This window comes from Sus scrofa, chromosome 10, assembly GCF_000003025.6.
Source record: "Sus scrofa isolate TJ Tabasco breed Duroc chromosome 10, Sscrofa11.1, whole genome shotgun sequence".
NCBI lineage: Eukaryota > Metazoa > Chordata > Mammalia > Artiodactyla > Suidae > Sus > Sus scrofa.
In genome coordinates, this window is record NC_010452.4 from 46,185,620 (window position 1) to 46,205,020 (window position 19,401).

The 19,401-nt window shown below is 40.3% G+C and overlaps 1 protein-coding gene across 1 annotated transcript in view; it reads left to right on the top strand.

The window, feature by feature from the left end:
• The window catches only part of ITGA8 (integrin subunit alpha 8), a 170,773-nt gene that overhangs the window by 52,733 nt on the left and 98,639 nt on the right, over positions 1-19,401 (top strand). Inside the window, exons 12-13 of the mRNA XM_021064834.1 lie at positions 7,738-7,943; positions 10,581-10,772. Coding sequence (XP_020920493.1) covers positions 7,738-7,943; positions 10,581-10,772 — 398 coding nt within the window. The remainder of the gene's footprint in view (positions 1-7,737; positions 7,944-10,580; positions 10,773-19,401) is intronic.

Consider the following 19,401-nt stretch of genomic DNA (forward strand, 5'->3'; position numbering starts at 1 on the left):
CAAACTACCTTACACAGCACCACACAGACTCTGCCGTGGATAGAATGAGTCTGTTTCCAGGAAGGACACATCATCTTGAGAGCTGCCGGAGGAGTCTAAGCAGGGGAGTGGTCTGCTCCCACTAGGGTTTTAGCAGACGTGCTCCATTGATTGGGTCAGGATGGAAGCCCATTGCCTTAAGCCAGGGGAGGCGGGACAGTGCCCAGAACCAGAGTAGTGGCAGGAAAAATAGAAATGCCTGCACCCTGGATCTATTCTGAAGATATATTTGATGCACTGTGGGATTGTTCTGAAGGTGTATTTGAATGTAATTTTATCCTGGACCCAAATAAATTGTAGTTGCTTTAACCTTCAGGGGTCTGAGTTGGAAAAAGTCACAATTAGGACCATCATTCAGAATGTCCAACCTGGATGGATGATATTTGTTATCGGAGCCTTTTATTCATTTAGAAAATGGTGGAGGAAGAACTTGAGTCCAAAACAGGGCATCCTGTCCACATGTGGGAAGCCCATTCTTTAGGGAAAACAAAACCTCCAGTGGTCCTCGGGGTAAGTGTAGTAGACACATTTCTTTCAACAGGTAGCAACTCAGTACACATGAGGGCTTTTCAACTGGGAGCTGGGCAGAACTTTTTTTTTTTTTTTTTTTTTTTTTTTTTTTTTTTTTTTTTTTTGTCTTTTTGCCTTTTCTAGGGCTGCTCCCCCGGCATATGGAGATTCCCAGGCTAGGGGTCCAATTGGAGCTGTAGCCAACGGCCTATGCCAGAGCCACAGCAACAAAGGATCCAAGCCACGTCTGCAACCTACACCACAGCTCACAGCAACACTGGATCCTTAACCCACTGAGCAAGGCCAGGGATCAAACCCACAACCTCATGGTTCCTAGTCAGATTCATTGACCACTGCACCACGATGGGAACTCCACTTTTTTTCCAGGCTAAGTGTAGCATTGGAGCTACAGCTTCCAGCCTACACCACGGCTCATGGCAATGCCAGACACTTAACCCACTGAGCAAGCCAGGGATTGAACCTGCATCCTCATAGATACTAGTCAGGCTCATTACCACTGAGCCACAGCGGGAACTCCCTGGGTGGCATTTAGGAGGACACAGATCGCTCATTGTATTTCCTCTACTCCCCTCTGAATCCTTTCAACTTTCCCCCAGTGTCAGAGTATGCCTGCAGGGCATTGTCCCTCCCTCCCCCACCCCTCCCCAAAACACATTCATCCTAGTCTAAAGAACATTTTTGTGACAATGTTTATAGGACTTATTTTTTAGGGCCACACCTGTGGCATATGGGAGTTTCCAGACTACACCACAGCTCGTGGCAATGCCAGATTCTTAACCCACCAAGTGGGGCTAGGGATCAACCCACAACCTCAAGGATACTAGTCAGGTTCATTACTGCTGAGCCACAATGGGAACTCCTTTTTGCCATGTTAAGAAAAAAAATAAACTTGTAATAAATGGACCTCATTGGTTTCCTGCTGATCAAAACAACAGGGTAATAACAAATGGGAATTTTCTAGTGATAATTTTTTCTTTCATGATGTTCTTAAAAATTGCTATGCACATTACTTCTTTTTATGCAGCAGTATATTCTGAATTCTTTAGACTGCACTGAAAAATACATCTATTATCTTAATATTGGCATTTAAAATTTTTTATTAGCATATAGTTGGTTTACAATGTTGTGCCAATTTCTGTTTTAGAGGAAAGTGACCCAATTTTATATATATGTATATATGTACATACACACCCACACACACACACACACACACGTTCCCTTTCTTATATTATCTTCCATCATGTTCTATCCTAAGAGACTGGATATAGTTCCCTGTGCTACACAGTAGGACCTCATTGTTTATCCATTCTAAATGTAGTAGTTTGCATCTACTAACCCAAAACTCCCACTCCCTTCCCCTTGACAACAATATTGGCCTTCTTAAAGAAAAAGTGCCCATAGATTCTCAATCTGTATATTATTTGCTGCTGTAATTACTTAGATGCAGCATACATTCATGGTCCTATAATCAATGAGTATGCTCTGGAAGCCATTGTGAACCTTTCAGCCCAAGTAAAGATAGTCTGAGATGACAGTAGTACAGACAGAATTTGGCAGCATCTTTGCAGCACCTGTGTTTCCAGAACAATCACTTGATATTAATGTTTTCACAAATAGGGAAAACATGTCATGTTATGTTTCCAGGTTGATACGTGATCCCAGGATGGGGGCTAGAAAACCACTAATTAGAGTGACAGCCAGTGTCCTCACCTCCCTGGATGGATTTTCATCCCCAGGGAAGATACAAAACAGTCCATCAGGGCAGAGAGACGAATCTCTAAGTCCTCAGAAACCTGAGCAGAATAAGAAAAGAAAGGCAGCAAATCATGCATGTGTCAGTGACTTTTCCTAAGCGCCTGACATAATTCCGTGTCAGGACACATGTGGCCCCATTTTGAGAAAGAATACTTTTGTCATTTTCAATTTCTAACAAGACTTCTAGCAGGGACCTTAAAGCTGTATGGGATTTGTAGCAAACACAAATCTCCATCTCAAGTAAAGTTTTCCTGGATAGAACATACAGGGTCTCCTCCATCGGTTAGCAGTGTCCAACACAGAAATCTCTGTTTGCCACTGAAACAACTCTAGGACCTAAGGTGCTATTAAACAACAAAATTTTATCATGATTGATTAGCAGACCATGTCCTTTTTCCCCTCAAAGTGCCTTTGTGCATAATTTGTCTAGTAACATAGGAACATCTGCATGACTATCCAATGAAACCATCTAAAATTCACCCATGAGGAAACTGAGACACAAAAGCTAAGTGAATTGCCCAAGAGCACACACTACTTAGGGGAAGGTCTCGACTAGTTCACAGAACTTCCACTGACTTACCCTACAAATTTTTTCTCACTCTATATAGAGAGTTCTTTCCTAAGCTCTAGAAAATACCTAATAGGAGAAAATATATGTAATTTCAGTCTTCAAGGGCTTAATATCTATAAGGATTAAGAATTTTCAATCTAGTAAGTTACTAAAATGACTCACATGCCTCTCACTTTTACAACTTGGGAAACAGATAAATTGGGGTACTTGTCACTGAAGACATCCAATAACCTTTTAAATATTCTTTTTTTTCATTTATTTATTCTTAAATCTTTTTATTATACTTGATTTACAATGTTCTGTCAATCTCTGCTGTATAGAAAAATGGTCCAGTCATTCATATACATATATATATTCACTCATATATATATATATATATATATATATATATATATATATTCTTTTTTTCACATTATTCTCCATCGTGTCCCTATACAGCAGAATCTCATTGCTTATCCATTCCAAATGCGATAGTTTGCATCTACTAACCCCAAACTCCCTGTCCACCCCACTCCCTCCACCCCCTTGGCAACCACAAGTCTTTTCTCTATGTCCATGAGTTTGTTTCTTTTCTATAGAAAGGTTCATTTGTGCAGTATATTAGATTCCAGATATAAGTGATATCATATGATATTTGTCTTTCTTATTCTGACTTACTTCACTTGGTATAGGGTCTCTAGTTCCCTCCATGTTGCTGCAAATGTCATTATTTTGTTCTTTTTTATGGCTGAGTAGTACCTTTTAAATATTCTTAAAAACTATATCTAAGATGTAAAAGATGTTTTGATGTATGTGTATACAGTGAAGTGATCACTATATTCAGTCTAATTAATATATCCATCTATGTGATTTGTCTATATCCATCCAACTCTTTGGTCAATCCATCACATAGTTACCTCGTGTGTGTGCATGTATATGAGTGTGTGTGTGTGTGTGTGTGTGTGTGTGTGTGAAAGAGCACCTGAGATCTATTCTTTTACCAAGTTTCCACTGTATAATACAGTATTATTATTAACTATAGCCACTATGCTGTATACTAAATCTCTAGAATTTATATAGCCCACATAGCTGCAAATTTGTACTCTTTGTCCAATATCTCATTAATCTGACCTTCTCATCCCTGGTAAGCATCATTCTCTATTTCTATGAATTTTACTTTATAGATTCCTTATGTATATACACACATGTAGATCTGTCTATGTCTATATACATATATGTGAAACAAAGATATTGTCTATATAGTGTATATATAGATACACATGCATACAGAATACATACAAATATCAAAATCTTAAGTAAGGGCTGTCGTAGAAGAATAACATATACATGTGTTTAAATTTTTACTCTGTTTTGACTGATGATTAGAATTTGTCAACTGTGTATTTTATTAACTACCATTATTTTTATAAACAAGGTCATGCTTCTACTTTACAAAAATATAAAAACATAAATTCAGTATTTTCACCCCCGAGAACTTTAAGACTTTCTTTAAGGATGCCTCAAACAACTGGCTGATAAAAAATTCAGTTAGGGATGGTTTCTAGCATCATGGCATGTAAGAAAAATCAGTTTGATTATATTAAAAATAGCCATACTTGGAGTTCCTGTTGTGGCTCAGCAGGTTAGGAACCCAACTAGTATCCATGAAGATGCAGATTCGATCCCTGGCTTTGCTCAATGGTTTAAGGATCCTGCACTGCCGTGAGCTGTGGTATAGTTCGAAGATGAGGCTCAGATCTGGCACTGCTGTGGCTTTGGTGTAGGCCAACAGCCACAGCTCCGATTTGACCCCTAGCTTGGGAACTTCCATATGGCACAAATGCAGCCCTAAAATGCAAAAAAAAAAAAAAAAAAAAAAAAAAAAAAAAGGTTGTGTCATCCTTTCTGTCCACTGTGCCACAAAAGCAAAGGCCCTATAAATGCTCCAAAACTCAACATCAGGAAAAATTTTTAAAAAGATAGTGGCATAAAGTAATGTGACCAAATAAATAAACTGGAAGGAATTTCCCAAATTATTCTTTTTATTTCAAAAAATCTCCAGGTATTAGGAGTGGGCTCCAAAAGTTAAGACCAAACAGTTGCATGCATGCTGGTTGGTAGTTGATATTGTCAAGCCTGTGACTGTTTTGAAAATATAAACAAGTTGGTGAAATTAACTTCAGTTAAGTTATCTTAAGATAGCCAGATCTACGAAGACATCCAGTGTAAACTCTGTTAGGAATTTCTGCATGAACTTAACAACAAGGGAAGATAGTATTTTCCTCTTGAATCTAAGTAAGCAAATCTGTTTTTTATTTTCTTATGGCTTTTTGAAACTTATAGTATTTATACTATGTCAGAAATTCACAGAATTATAATTTAATCCATCAGATTGTTTCTAGTCTCTGCAGGGCCAAGAGGAACTAAATTTCAAGACATTTCTAGCAGTTAACTTGAGAGTATTTTAAAGAATATTTATTTGAAAGGAAGCAGCTTTGGGTGACTGCATTTTGGTGCTAGATTTAGTCCAAGTGTGTTCTCTCACAGAAGAGAAATCATTATGATTTAAGAAGGAAATCTAGAAAACGAAAATGTAAAGTTGCAAATTGAACTGATTTCTGTAATGAAATTGATCAGCTGCATTAGTTCTCGCCTATCAGAAAACAATTAAATTGATGAGCTATCAATTCTAGTGTACAGCCTCGTGACCTGCATTCTCTTAATAAATAACCACATTTTTTTTTTGTCTTTTTGCCTTTTCTAGGGCCACTCCCACAGCATATGGAGATTCCCAGGCCAGGGGACCAATTGGAGCCATAGCCACCGGCCTATACCACAGCAACGCGGGATCTGAGCCGCATCTGCAACCTACACCACAGCTCATGGCAACGCCAGATCCTCAACCCACTGAGCAAGGCCAGGGATCGAACCCGCAACCTCATGGTTCCTAGTTGGAGTTGTTAACCACGGCGCCACGACGGGAACTCCAATAACCATGTTCTTATTTTGTGTGATGCATTCACTCTGATATTTTCTATGGTATTCTATTTACTTAAAAAATTTTTTTCTTTTCTTTTTATCGGCCTCACTTGCAGCATATGGAAGTTCCTGGGCCAGGGGTCAAATCCAAGCTGCACCTGAAGCCTACGCCACAGCTTTGAGCAAGGCCAGGGATTGAACCCGCATCCTCAAGAGAAAGCATTGGGTTCTTAACCTGCTGAGCCGCTATGGGAATTCCCATTTCATTTTTCAAAACTGCTTGTCAAGACCCATTAAGTTGATTGTACAATCCACCAATGAGTTGCAAATGAAGATTTAAAAACACCAGCCTCAACAATAATATAGACTGTGACTCTTAAGGGGTATTGTGCATATAAAATAATATTGACACTAAGTGCAAAATATTCTACAAGGCACATTGAACCAATTGAATCCAAGACAGTTATTGTCTCTCAGCTTTATGAGAACACAATCATAAATTAAGAACAAATGTCTTTCTCCTTCTTTGGCGCTTAGAACATTTTAGAAGGCTTACACTTAAATATCTAGGGAAATGTATTTAGATGAAAATAAATCCGTGCTGTCATAGTACTCCAAGATTCCAAGGAGACCATGGATGTGCTAATCTTTCACAATGAGAGGTCGAATAGTTTTGCATTTCTAGAACTCCTAGTGTTGGCAGGGAGAAACATAATGAGTCAATGTGTCAGTCCCATGTCATGTTCCTACCCCCAGGGACCAATTGCACGCTTTGTTCCCTCTTTAGAGAATGAGAAAATGGCCCTGCTCAATCTTGCACTAGAGAAGCAGTGGTTTTAAACATCTTTGAACTACAAGGAAACAATAGACACAATTAGGTGTTTAACAAATGCCTCTTAATACTGAAAATTGTAATAACAGAAAGAGACAACCAGGTTCATCCAAGGTAAAGCCTGAGGCTTGGAATAGTCCCAGCCTTGGCTGAGAGCACAGATGCAGGCCAAGGAAATGCATTTGGAACATTTTTTTTTTTTGCCTCCCCTGTGGCATATGGAATTCCCAAGCTAGGGATCAGAGGTGTAGCTGCAACCTACCCCAAAGCTATGGCAATGTCAGATCCTTAACCCACTGTGTTGGGCTAGGGATCAAACCCACGTTCCAGTGCTCCCAAGATGCTGCTGATGCCATTGCGCCATAGTGGAAACTTCTCATTCTGTACCTTTTTAAGAAAATGTTTTACTTAAGTGTAGCAATCCGATTGCTATCTCTTTCTTGAGATTTTTTCAACCTGAAAAATTACCTACTAGTTTCCTGCTGTAATATCTACATTTACAAAGAAAAACTATAAATTTGCATTTGGGAGGAAAAACTTCTTTTCCATCTTTCTAGCCAGTATGATATCTTTCTCTGGATTCTCTTCTATTTAAATGGAGGTCATGAGAGGAAAGAGGAGGAGAAAATCAATTTTAAACCTTATGACTGCAAGAAAATGTCATAATATAAATGTAGAGTTATATAAATTGTGGACAAACTCTCATCCGTGTTGAGAAAAAGCTATCTAGGCCTTTTTGGTATGTTTTCCTTGTGTAACTACATTTTCTGGAAAGGCACTAAAACGCTGAAAGGGGTGAAATATCTGTGGTTTTCTGAAAGTGGTCATTTTTAACGTAGCTAAAAAGTTCCATGTGATAATTTAACAGCTCATTTTCTTACAGCATTCTATTCCGTAGACATAACAAAGCAATGAAAGAAATAAGATGGTTGTTCTGTGTCCTCTGGGAAAAGAAGAACACCAGTGGAAATGTATTCATCTAATGGATTAAAAGTCCACCCCGAAACACCTGTGTCTGCCAGGGTACTGACCTCTCTCTTTGTTCCCGCAGAATGGATGACATATTGATCGGGGCGCCTCTCTTTATGGAACGCGAATTTGAGAGCAACCCTAGAGAAGTAGGACAAGTTTACCTGTATTTGCAAGTGAGTGCACTCGTCTTCAGGGACCCACAGGTCCTTGCCGGCACGGAGGTTTTCGGGAGATTTGGTACCGCCGTGGCACATTTAGGAGACCTGAACCAAGACGGATACAATGGTAAGTTACACCAATGCATGGAAATTCCTTACGGGGCCATGAGATCATGTTACTGCTCCATGAAGAAAACAGACCTCACCATGGTGGGTGTGGTACAGTTCTCGGGATTGGTCTTAAACTATCCAAAATCTCAAGGCAGCTTCAACACTGTTTCGTTTTGGTGACTAGAGATGTTACACGGGCATTTTCTCACACTGTTGCAGGGTTTCACGTAACAGCTCTAAATAAAACATCCATTTTAAATCCCAAGTGATGTTGGGATTTAGAGTCAAAATGAATAATTACAGGAGTTTCTGTTGCAGCTCAATGGGTTAAGAACCTGACCTAGTGTCTATGAGGATGTGGATTTATTCCCTGGCCTCCTCAGTGGGTTCTGGTGTAGCTGCAAGCTGCAGCCGAAGTCACAGATGCAGCTTGGATCTGGTGTTGCTGTGGCTGTGGCGTTGGCCGGCAGCTGCGTTCAGATTCAACCCCTGTCTGGGGAACTTCCATATACCACAGATGTGGGCCTGTACATACATACATACATGCTGATGTATTAGCAAGGGTCCTGCCTTCTGATTAATGTAACCCTTGTGTAAGTTGTGCTGAATTTGGTCTCTTAACTTCAGCTTAAAGGCACCATCAATGTTCGCTGTAATGTTAAATTCTTCATTTGTGATTGTGGGTCTTTATCTTAGGAATTTATGAATGCCTGGTAAGTACCCTCTCTTCAGAAAAATATGCCAGCTCATACAAAATTTTGCATACATTTTCAAGACCTTTAAATTAAGAACCAAGGTAGAGTGAGCATCTTAAAGTTCAAGGGAGTGACAGGAATTTGCTCCAACAAAATTTCCTAGGGAGTATTTGTATCAAATCACTGTTCATCTTTGGCAAGTGGTATCGTCATTTTATGACTTTGGAAAAAAAAACCTATCTTGGCAATGTGTGGTTAGTAACTTTTGACGTACCATAAAACGTGAATGCGTGTTAAAAGCTCATGGTTCCAGGAAAGTTTTTAAAAAAGACAAGGTCACGTTTGACTGATTTGTTGCTTTCAAAACCTGCCCTGTGCCTGAGCATAATGAAATAAACAATGCTAAATTATCTATGGAGTCATCTTCTTCATTATCTTCCCTTTTGTCTTTTCTCTCAAACCCCTAATGATATTTTTAAGAGCTAAGAGAAACACTTCTAATGACCTTAAAGGGGTTCTGCCTCTCTGAGACTTGGTATCCTTGAGTATCAATAGGTAAAATAAAGCCAAAATGAAATGAAACCCAGGGACAGGTGTAAACTCAGTGACTCAGAGGATGTGAAGAAAATGCCCCTTTCCACCTGCCGTACAGCCATATCTTTATTTTCTGCACCACTCTGAGGTTTTAGTCAGTTTATCCTTACCTGTTAAATAAAAGTGGATTTGTGATCTTCGTTATGTCGTGAAAAAAGGTTCACCATTTATGCAGCCTTATCAGACTTTTTTAGGAGCAAAGACAAACTGATGAAGGACAAAATGAGGACACGTGCTATCTTCTAGAGCGTGGGACCATTATGTTGTTGTGTTATTGGTGCGCCTTTTCATGCAAAGCTAAGGCGTTAGGTGTATTGTTTAGAACAATCCTGGCACACACAATATGTGGGAGGTAGTTGTCGTTCAGTGTTAAGTTTAAGTGGGAGTCAGGCAATGGGGTTCTCTTTTTTTTTTCCCAGAGTCCTCAACTATGAAATGGGTCTTGCCTGCATCATAGAATGATGCACTCCTTCAAGGATGTGAGCTTTGTGAGAGAGGTTGTTTATTTCTTTTAACAAGAAACTCTTAAGCAGAAGTGTCCCGGCTGGTCTACTCAGCCCAGTGACCTGCTCCAGCTCTTCCCCATCACTCCCTAAGTCCCAAAGCAGACCACCACCCTGTGGCCACACTTCAGGTGGGCCAAGCCTACCATCCTTGGGCCTTTCCATGGCAATTCCTTCTGCCTGAAGTTTCCCTTCCTTCAAATTTTGACATGGTCTGTTCCATCGTGCCCCCAGATTTCAGTTTCAAGGTCAGCCTCAGAGACACCTCGTCTGACCACCGTATCTAAAAGAATAATCGAATCACTATCACATAACTATTTCTAAGATTCTGTCCATAGCATTTGCCACTATTTTCCTTTATTATTTCTTTTTTCAAATTGTCTACTACCTGCCCTAGAATATACGCTTTACAAAAGCAGTGTCTGGTTCGCTGCTGCACGCAACACATTAGAGGCACTCAGTCTTGGTTTGGGATTGGCGTATGCACACCAAGGTATATGGATTGAAGGGCCAACAGGGACCAGCTAGATAGCACAGAGAACTCTACCTAGTATTCTGTGATAATCTATGTGGGAAAAGAATCTGAGAGAGAATGGACATGTGTATATGTATGACTGGGTCACTTTGATGTACAGCAGAAATTATCACAGCCTTGTAAATTAACTATACTTCAATAAAACTTAAAAAAATACTTCTTGGATGCATAAAAGACAACAAATAATTTACTCTTGCTGCAGTGCTACACATTTTCATGGAAAACTTAAAAAGCCCTTTGGGCTGTATGGTCTGCTCTTTGATGATGCTTAAGTCTCTTTCCAGAACATTCTTCTTTATTTAAAAATTACATGTCTCTGTTTGTAGACATTGCCATTGGTGCGCCCTTTGCAGGCAAGGGTCAACGAGGCAAAGTGCTCATTTACAACGGGAACGAGAATGGCTTAAACACCAAGGCTTCCCAAATTCTTCAAGGAGTGTGGGCCTCCCAGGCTGCCCCTTCTGGATTTGGCTTTACTTTAAGAGGAGATGCCGATATAGACAAGAATGATTACCCAGGTAAGGTTGTCTTTCTTTTCCCATGAGAGTTCACTTCCTAGAGAGAGTGCTATTCTCTGGAAAATGCATCACAGGTAAGCAGTTCTCTTGTACAGGCTAAAACCAAACTTGACCACTGCACAGGTTCTTTGGTGATGATTCCAGAGCAACCTTCTCAAGACTTTGAAGACAGATAAAACAAACACTCCTTTTCCTTTCAGGAGATGATGTTAAAAAACCAAGATGGTTTTTAAAAAGCTGCACTAGACATAAAACTTATCAATGTTGCAACACGAATTTTTATTTTAAACCCCTTAGTAAGTAGTCTCCATTGACAAAGACAGCTTGCCTCTGATACCTTTTGAGAGCAATGTATTTTAACCTTGTAATTCCCTTTTGAGCTCATAGCTCCTAGGAATTAACTGATGAACCTCAACGTTTCTGTTCCAAGGCTCATGGTTTGGGAGCATAAATGTTTTCCAGCTCCGTTTGGGGGTTTTCCAAAGATAGAATGAATATTTTAAGGTGAAGCAAAAAGAAGTGGTTCGTGATTCAGATCACAAAATGTTCCAGATTGCCTGCTTTAGAGTGAGGACTCAGTGGAAATCCATACAGCCCAATGAGATAATTTATGGTTTATGCACAGTATATGAAAATACCAATTTGTCTTAAGGGATTGTTTTAGCAATCAGGATTTTTAGCAGAGAACATCAGACTTCTTGGTTTTGTGGTTGGATTTTCACTTTTATGTTGGTTATTTTAAGATGGTTTCAATAAATACTTAGAAATCATTAACTGACAGCTTCAAGCCTTTATTGAAACTTGTCTCTTTCCACCAACCCTCCCCTAATTGAGTTATTTTCCATGTGTAGAGCCTTTTCTGGTTTGGGGCAGAATTCCAATAAACTGACTGCCTAAATAGGCATCAGTAATTTTAATCCTTCAACTTTCTTTTCCCCTCTGGGATTAGGCAAAAAGGATACTGCAACATATTCTTACATATTTGCCAGGAATTTTCTATGGCATGAACATAGACATTGTAGTGGGCTCAAAGTAGATTTAGCATTATATGACTGTGTCCTTCCTGTGGCAATTTCAAGAACATCTAGGTAAATTTATTTTCTTAAGTTATTACTATGCTAGTCTAACCAATTATGTTTAAGTTTTCTTTTGGAGGGGTGTCTTATACATAATAGGTTCTATTTTTTGGCGGGGGGGGGCATGCCCAGGACATGTGGAAGTTACCAGAGCAGGGATTGAACCCATGCCGCAGCAATAATCCAAGCCACAGCATTGACAACACAAGATGGTTAACCGCTAGGCCACCAGGGAACTCCAATAGGTTTTACTTTAAATAATACAAAAATTAGACTCCCCTATGTGATTTCTTCCCAAAATATGTCCGTGTGATTAATGAAGATCAACTCAAAGGCTACAATTTTAGAGACATAGTTCTTTTAGAAAGTTATTGCTATTCCTTATAGCCATCATAATCTTCCCTTAGTACCAGGAACTATGACAGGGAATGGCCGTGCCTTCTATAAGGTGAGAGAAATACGAAATGTACTGATCACATAGACAGCCCATTGACCTCCTTTGAAGTCTTCTAAATAAGAGCCAGGGAGGAGAGAAACATGAAGCAACTTTTCTCGCAAGGAATATCCCCTCCAGGGAGGGGAGTAAAGGAATAGGAGAAAAGAGAAGCTGAAATAAGTCTAGTGTCAGAAATTGGGCACCTTATAATCATATCTTTTTCATCCCCTTTTAACCATCAGAAAATGGTCATTCGAGGCTATTCACTAGTCAATAACTTTATCCACTGAGATTCATTCACTTCACAGTAACTAATGATATTAATGAAGTATATCCACCTGTCTGTAAAAGAAATGCTCTTTCCTAAGACAAAACCATTAATGCCACTAAGTTGAATTTTTATCCCTCAAGATCATCTATCTTGAGGCTTTCAGAGTTCATCTGACCATCCTAGTTAGTAGACCTGAGTTCCGGTCCCAATTCCATCTCTCAAATATGGATGTCTTGTGCTTCATGACCTTGTAACATTTTCCCTCATTCTCATCTCCTTGCAAAAAGAATGCCATTCCAAGGAGCCCTTTTCATCTTGACACCAAGTCCGCAGGGACCTGATAAGAGGAAGGAGGCAGGAGACTTATAGATGGGTGACAAGATTCCATTAGCTAGTGTAGTACACTGGAAATTCGCAGGCATAATTCAGGAGTCTGACACGGAAATTTCCTCATTTTCCTGTAAATGAATTCCCTTTAGTTCTCAAGTCTCCATTTCTATTTTGGTGGACAACAATCCTGCAGTCACTTCTAGATTCAGACGTAATCTCATTCGGGAACTACTCATTCAGGTTCAAGGTTCTCTCTTATCTCCCTCTGCAGCAACTCTTCCAAGAAAGGAAATAGCCAAAGGGGTGCCCATTGTTCGGAGATGGAGAAAGGGGTGCCTGGCCCAAGCACATCATCTGCAGTCATCCTCTGACTGAAGGAGAGCTCAGTTCTCTTGCAGTCTTTGACATGTGCTCACGCTTCCATGATGAATTCAGTGGTCCTTGGAGTGGCCACTGCTCAAGAGTTCCATGAACCCTGGGTCTTCCTTGTCCTATTTTGGCTTCTGGTTCTCCCTTACCAAGTGCTTCTGTGCCACTGTTAGGACTCATTGGTTGAGATATTTAGGTTTCTGAGACTGCCTCCAGGCTTGCCCTAGATTACTCCTTTAGCCCTTGCCAATTTTCCACTTAGACATCTGCGACTCCACCCTCTAAGATGGTTGCAGGCTTCCTGGGTTTTGCTTGAAAAGTAGAAAAATCCCTCTTTCTTCCTAAGGGTGATTGGGTGGTATGCTTTCCAAACTCTGTAGTTCATTTCGTAAGCTCTGTGTTCCCCTCCTCTGTGGTCTGTCTCTTGATTTTCCAAACCAGTTCCTTCTGGAACTTAAAAAGAAATACAGTTTTCTTTCCCTCTGGGGTTCTGCTCCTTCAAATCAAAAGAAATATATCTTCCCATTTGCAGCAACATGGATGGCACTGAAGATACTCATACTAAGTGAAGTAGGTCAGAAAGAGAAAGACAAACACCATATGATATCACTTATATGTGGAATCCAATATATAGCACAAATGAACCTATCTACAGAAAAGAAACAGCCTCATGGACATGGAGCGCAGACTTATGCTTGCGAAGGGGAAGGGGAGGGAATGGGATGGACAGGGAGTTTGGGGTTAGCAGATGCAAACTACTGCATTTGGAGTGATAAGCAATGAAGTCCTCCTGTCTAGCACAGGGAATTATAGCCAATCACTTGTGATGGAACATGATGGAAGATAATATGAGAAAAAGTATATATATATATATATATATACACATATATATATATACACATATATATATTTATATAACTGGATCACTTTGTGTAAAGCAGAAACCGACAGAACATTGTAAATCAACTATCATAAAAAATTAAAATAAAATCATGTATTATCTAAAAAAAAAACCCAAAACAAAAAAGAAATCTATCATTAGATTATTGGCCCCTGTGTGTTTCAAAATCCAGTCAACAAATTGACTTCCTTTTCCTAGGATGTATCTAGTCCCCACGAAGCAGTGGTTCTCAATCTTGGCTCCACATTAGAATCATCTGGGGAACTTTTAAAAATCCTTATGCTCAGGTCACCCTCTGGACTGGTTCATTCAGAATCTATGGGGGTAGGGGTGGAACTCAGACCACTGTGATGTGTTCAGGTGACCTGGGTGTACCATTGAGCAGGGAACTAACAATCTCAAGCAAGGTTTCCACTCTTGAATGAACATCTGGATCACCCAGCCATCTTGTTTGACTCCAGATCCTGATTCAGTAGATCAAGTGGGTGGGAAAGAATTCTCATTTCCAGTAAATTCCCTGGTGACACCATTACTGCTGGTCATCACAGCCCATCCTGAAGAGCAAGCTCTCAAAAATGTGCCTGCCAGGTCACCTGTTGTGCCATTCGTCAAGGCTGACTGCATGGCAACCCCTGAAATATTTTTTTGGCTTTGGTTTTTGAAGTTCCCAGGTTAGGGGTATAATAGGAGCTATAGATGTCTGTCTGTGCTACAGCCACAGAAGCTTGGGATCTGAGCCATGTCTGCAACCTATAACACAACTCATGACAACACCAGATCCTTAACCCACTAAGCAAGGCCAGGGATCGAACCTGCATCCTCATGGATCCTAGTCGGGATCATTAGCCACTGAGCCATGAAGGGAACTCCCCCAGGACCCTACTTTGAGACATACAGCAGGAGTCTTTTTCCCTGGTTCCCAAGCCCACAGCAGACACATGTGCAGTGTCCTCTTTCAGCAAGAACCTATGAGCTGAGCTCTGGCATTTCATTTATTCTTTACCCAGTTGTCAAGCCAACCTGAGGCTCTTTCCTCCAGATGGCCTCTGTTTGGTGACTGCCACCATGATGCTTGGGTACACCAGATGCTGTCACCTCATTTGGGGATATTAAGAAAAAACCCCTGAAAGTATTTAATTTTTCATGCACTGCTCTACATTCCCTGGAAGTTATCTCTACATTTAAAATGATGCCTTGCTGACTTTCATTCGAAATATATTGCCATGCTTGTTAGGAACTGACCCACTTAACCTGGCTTAAGCCATAAAAGGAATTACTTATATTAAGGCTACAGGAATAACTCAAGGGAACCTAAGGTCAAGGATTCTGCCAGTTCTTGGAAGGAACTGAATGGGGCCCAAGACTCTCAGAACTTTCTCTCTTTCTGTCATCTCTGCCTCTCTCTATGCATCTGCTTCTCTCTCCCAGCAGACCATATTTCTCTGAGCACGTGGTACTATTTTTGTGCCAGAATTTACATGTTGCAGTGGGAATCACTCAAAGAGACTGTCTCCAGCTTATCTCAGTCCCCAGTCCTGGGGAAGGAAATCTCATAGGCTCCAAGGCAAAGTATGACATTTTTCAAAGAATTGGAGTTGACTTGTGGATTGTGCAGTCATCCAATAGATATCCATTATGACTACTCTATCAATCAAAACAATTTTTTCTTTTGTCTTTTTAGGGCTGCACCTGGAAGTTCCCAGACTAGGGGTCGAAATGGAGCTGCAAATGCTGGCCTATGCCATATCCACAGCAATGCCTGATCTGAGTCAAGTCTGTGACCTACACCACAGCTCATGGCAACGCCAGATCCTTAACCCACTGAGCAAGGCCAGGGATCAAACTCGTGTGCTCATGGATACTAGTCAAGTTCTTAACCCATTGAGCCACGACAGGAACTCCTGGCCCTCTAATTTCAAGGTCTATGAGAAAAATAAGAAATTCCTTCATTCATTTAAAAAATATGTAGTAGTTTTTGCTGGAGTACCTGTCGTGGCACAGTGGAAATGAATCTGATTAGGAACCATGAAGTTGTAGGTTCGATCCCTGGCCTCACTCAGTAGGTTAAGGATCCAGCAATGCCATGAGCTGTGGTGTAGGTTGCAGATGCAGCTCAGATCTGGCATTCCTGTGGCTGTGGGGTAGGCCGGCAGCTACCACTCTGATTTGACCCCTAGCCTGGGAACCTCCACATGCCTTGGGTGTGGCCCCAAAAAGACAAAAAAATAAGAAATAAAAAATACATAGTAGTTTTTGCTACATGCTAGGCATCGTGCTGGGGTTGGGGGAGGGTGCCGTGACAAGGCAGACACAGTCACTGCCTTCCCAGAGTTGACATTCTATGTGAGGAAGACAGTTAAACAATTATAACAAAGTATGAGAGTTATAGTAAATCTAAGTCTTTTTTGCACCGCGACACTAGAAAAAATTTAAGCATCGTTGCTCAACATTATGCTTGTGAATTTTAAAAGTATATCATGAGATAAATACTGTTGGCTTTTAGAAATTTTGTTAATTCTATGGTCCTAATTAAATGAAGTAGCTGATATCATTTCATGACCAAGGACATTTCATGACATTGGCTTCCCGTGCCCCTGACCAATAGGAATGCGACAATAAGAACATGTCTCTTGGGACTCTGCCAGGCTGAGAACCACTCATCAAATTCCTGTTGCTGAGGAGTTCCTGTCATGGCTCAGCAATAACAAACCCAACTGGGATCCATGAGGATGTGGGTTCGATCCCTGGCCTTGCTCAGTGGGTTGGAGACCTGGCGTTGCTTTGAGTGAGCTGTGGTGTGGGTCACAGACAAGGCTCAGATCCCCAGCTGCTGTGGCTGTGGTGTAGGCTGGCAGCTGCAGGTCCAATTCAACCCCTAGCCTGGGAACTTCCATATGCTATGCTTGTAGCCCTGGAAAGAAAAAATAAATAAATAAATAAAAATAAAAATAAAATCCTGTTGCTGGACCCTCACTAGAGGCTTCTTCTGATATTCTCAGGTTGCTACCCTGCTGTGAGGTAATCCCACCATTCAGCTCATCCTGCCCTCCTAAGTGGGAGATGAGGCATACGGGACTTGACCCATATCTCACTGCTGTGATTTACTGGATGCCAAAAATGGAAAACGCACTCTTCTCTCTGCCTCTTAGCCCTTTAAGGATATTTAATTTCATGTAAATTGGGGCTGTACTAAAATGGTGACAATGGCACCTGAAAAGCAGGAACGGAGGAGATAATGTGATCGAAATAGGCAGGACTTGGTAATGAATGACTGTGATGGAATGCAGCAAGGGTGGGGTGAGTAAGGAAGTGGTGATGTGAAAGATGACTCTGGAATTTGTACCCGAGAAAAGCAGAGCATAATGGACCAACAGGGGCAGATTGAGCTATGGAGACACAGAGGTTCTCCTCTAGAAATAGTATTTGCAGTAGTTTTCCTAATATCTAGCTTAACCACTCAATTTTTTTTTTTAGACTTCTTCCAATAAATGTTGTCATCACACATGTACATAAAGAGTGGTCATAATTACTTTCATTTCTGGCACCAAAATTCTTTTTTCTGTTCAAAACATAGATGTGTTCAGGTGTCTAGGGCGGTGCTTCTTGGAAAACGAGGGTTGACCCAAAGAGTGTCTTGTATACTTTGAGTGACAGCATTTCAGAGAAGAAACAGCTGTGATAGTGAAGAATCCCTGAAATGCAATGATCTGGGCTAATCCCATTAAATTTGATTCTATAACAAGGCCATCTGTTAAATGCATAGCCCAGACATTGAAGGGTGGAAGGAGGTAACTGCAGGTTTTGTTGAGGAGTAGAAAAATCTTCCAAGCAATAAAAACTGGGGGAAAACATGGGCAGAAAGCCAAGACTGTCATTATCTTGCCCCTATCTTGCTCTAGCCCCTAAAATATGATGATTGTATCATGAAGCCATGTCAGACAGTTATACCAAATGCAATAAATTAACCCATCACGTCTTAAAGAATGTGCTGTGTGTGAGGGAGAGAGCAAAAAAAAAGAAAGAAAGAAAAAAAAAACAGAACAGAACAGGAGAGAACCTATGAGCAAGAAGAAAGGATGTCTTTAACCAAAGGGAATCGTGCATTTCCTCAAACCTTAAGCTCCTTGCAATTGATTTGCAGTTTAGTTGAACTAAGTTCAAATCATACAGTCAAGTTTATTTTTACTTCCCACAGTGCTACTCGAGATTTTATGAAAAGCAAAACATTGTTCTTCTTGAGCAAGATTTTCATAATTTCATTATAAATACCTTAGAAATTCAGATATTACATTTCTTGTAAAAATATCTTATGAATTTAGATTAAGTGGAATTAATGAGATCAGCTGAAAGAGTTCTTGGGCTTGAATCGAGCAGTGCCATGGTAAAGCAGAAGTACAAATGAATGGATCCATGAAAGACTTAAGTTCTAGAAGCAGTTCCCCTAGGACAATGTGACTTTGGTCACTCAGCCTCTCTGGGCTTTACTTTCCTTACTGAAAGTGATGTGGATTTATAGAATGCTTCTCCAAGGGTCTTTTTAAATTCTAAACTTCTCTGATTGTATAATCCAAGATCTAGACTGACCGCCTTCCAGATTTCTCTGTAATATCAGGTAGATTATTAAGCTTCCATCTTTGGGCTGGGGGTGGGGGTGGGGGGGAACAAACAAGATTTAATGAAACCATACAAGATTTTTTCTTAACTTTTTCTTGGCAATAATTTTCTCTTAAAATTTTCATTCATTTATTTACTTTTTAAAAGTTTTTTTTGGTCATGCCTGTGGCAACTGGATGTTCCTGGCCCAGGGATCGAACCCATGCCTCACAGCAGTGATAACACCAAGTCCTAGGCCACTAGGCAACACCAAAAATAATTTTAGACGGATTGGAAAGTTGAAAAATTTGTATAGAGAGTCCTATAAGCCTTCACCCAGCCTCCCTTAATATTGGCATCTCATATAATCATAGTACAATTAGCTATTAACTAATCTATAGACCTATTTGGAATTCTAATCGTATTTCCCCATTTGTCCCACTGGAGTTCTTTTTCTAGTGCAGAATCTCATCAAGGATCCCACCTCGCATTTGCTTGTCACATCTTCTTATCTCTTCCAATCTGTAAGTCCCTTGATCTTTCTTTGCTGTCACTACTTGGACACTTTTAAAGAGTATGGCTAGACATTTTAAGGAATGTTCCTGAATTTAGTTTCACCTGATGTTTGCTCATAGATTGAGGTTATGTATTTT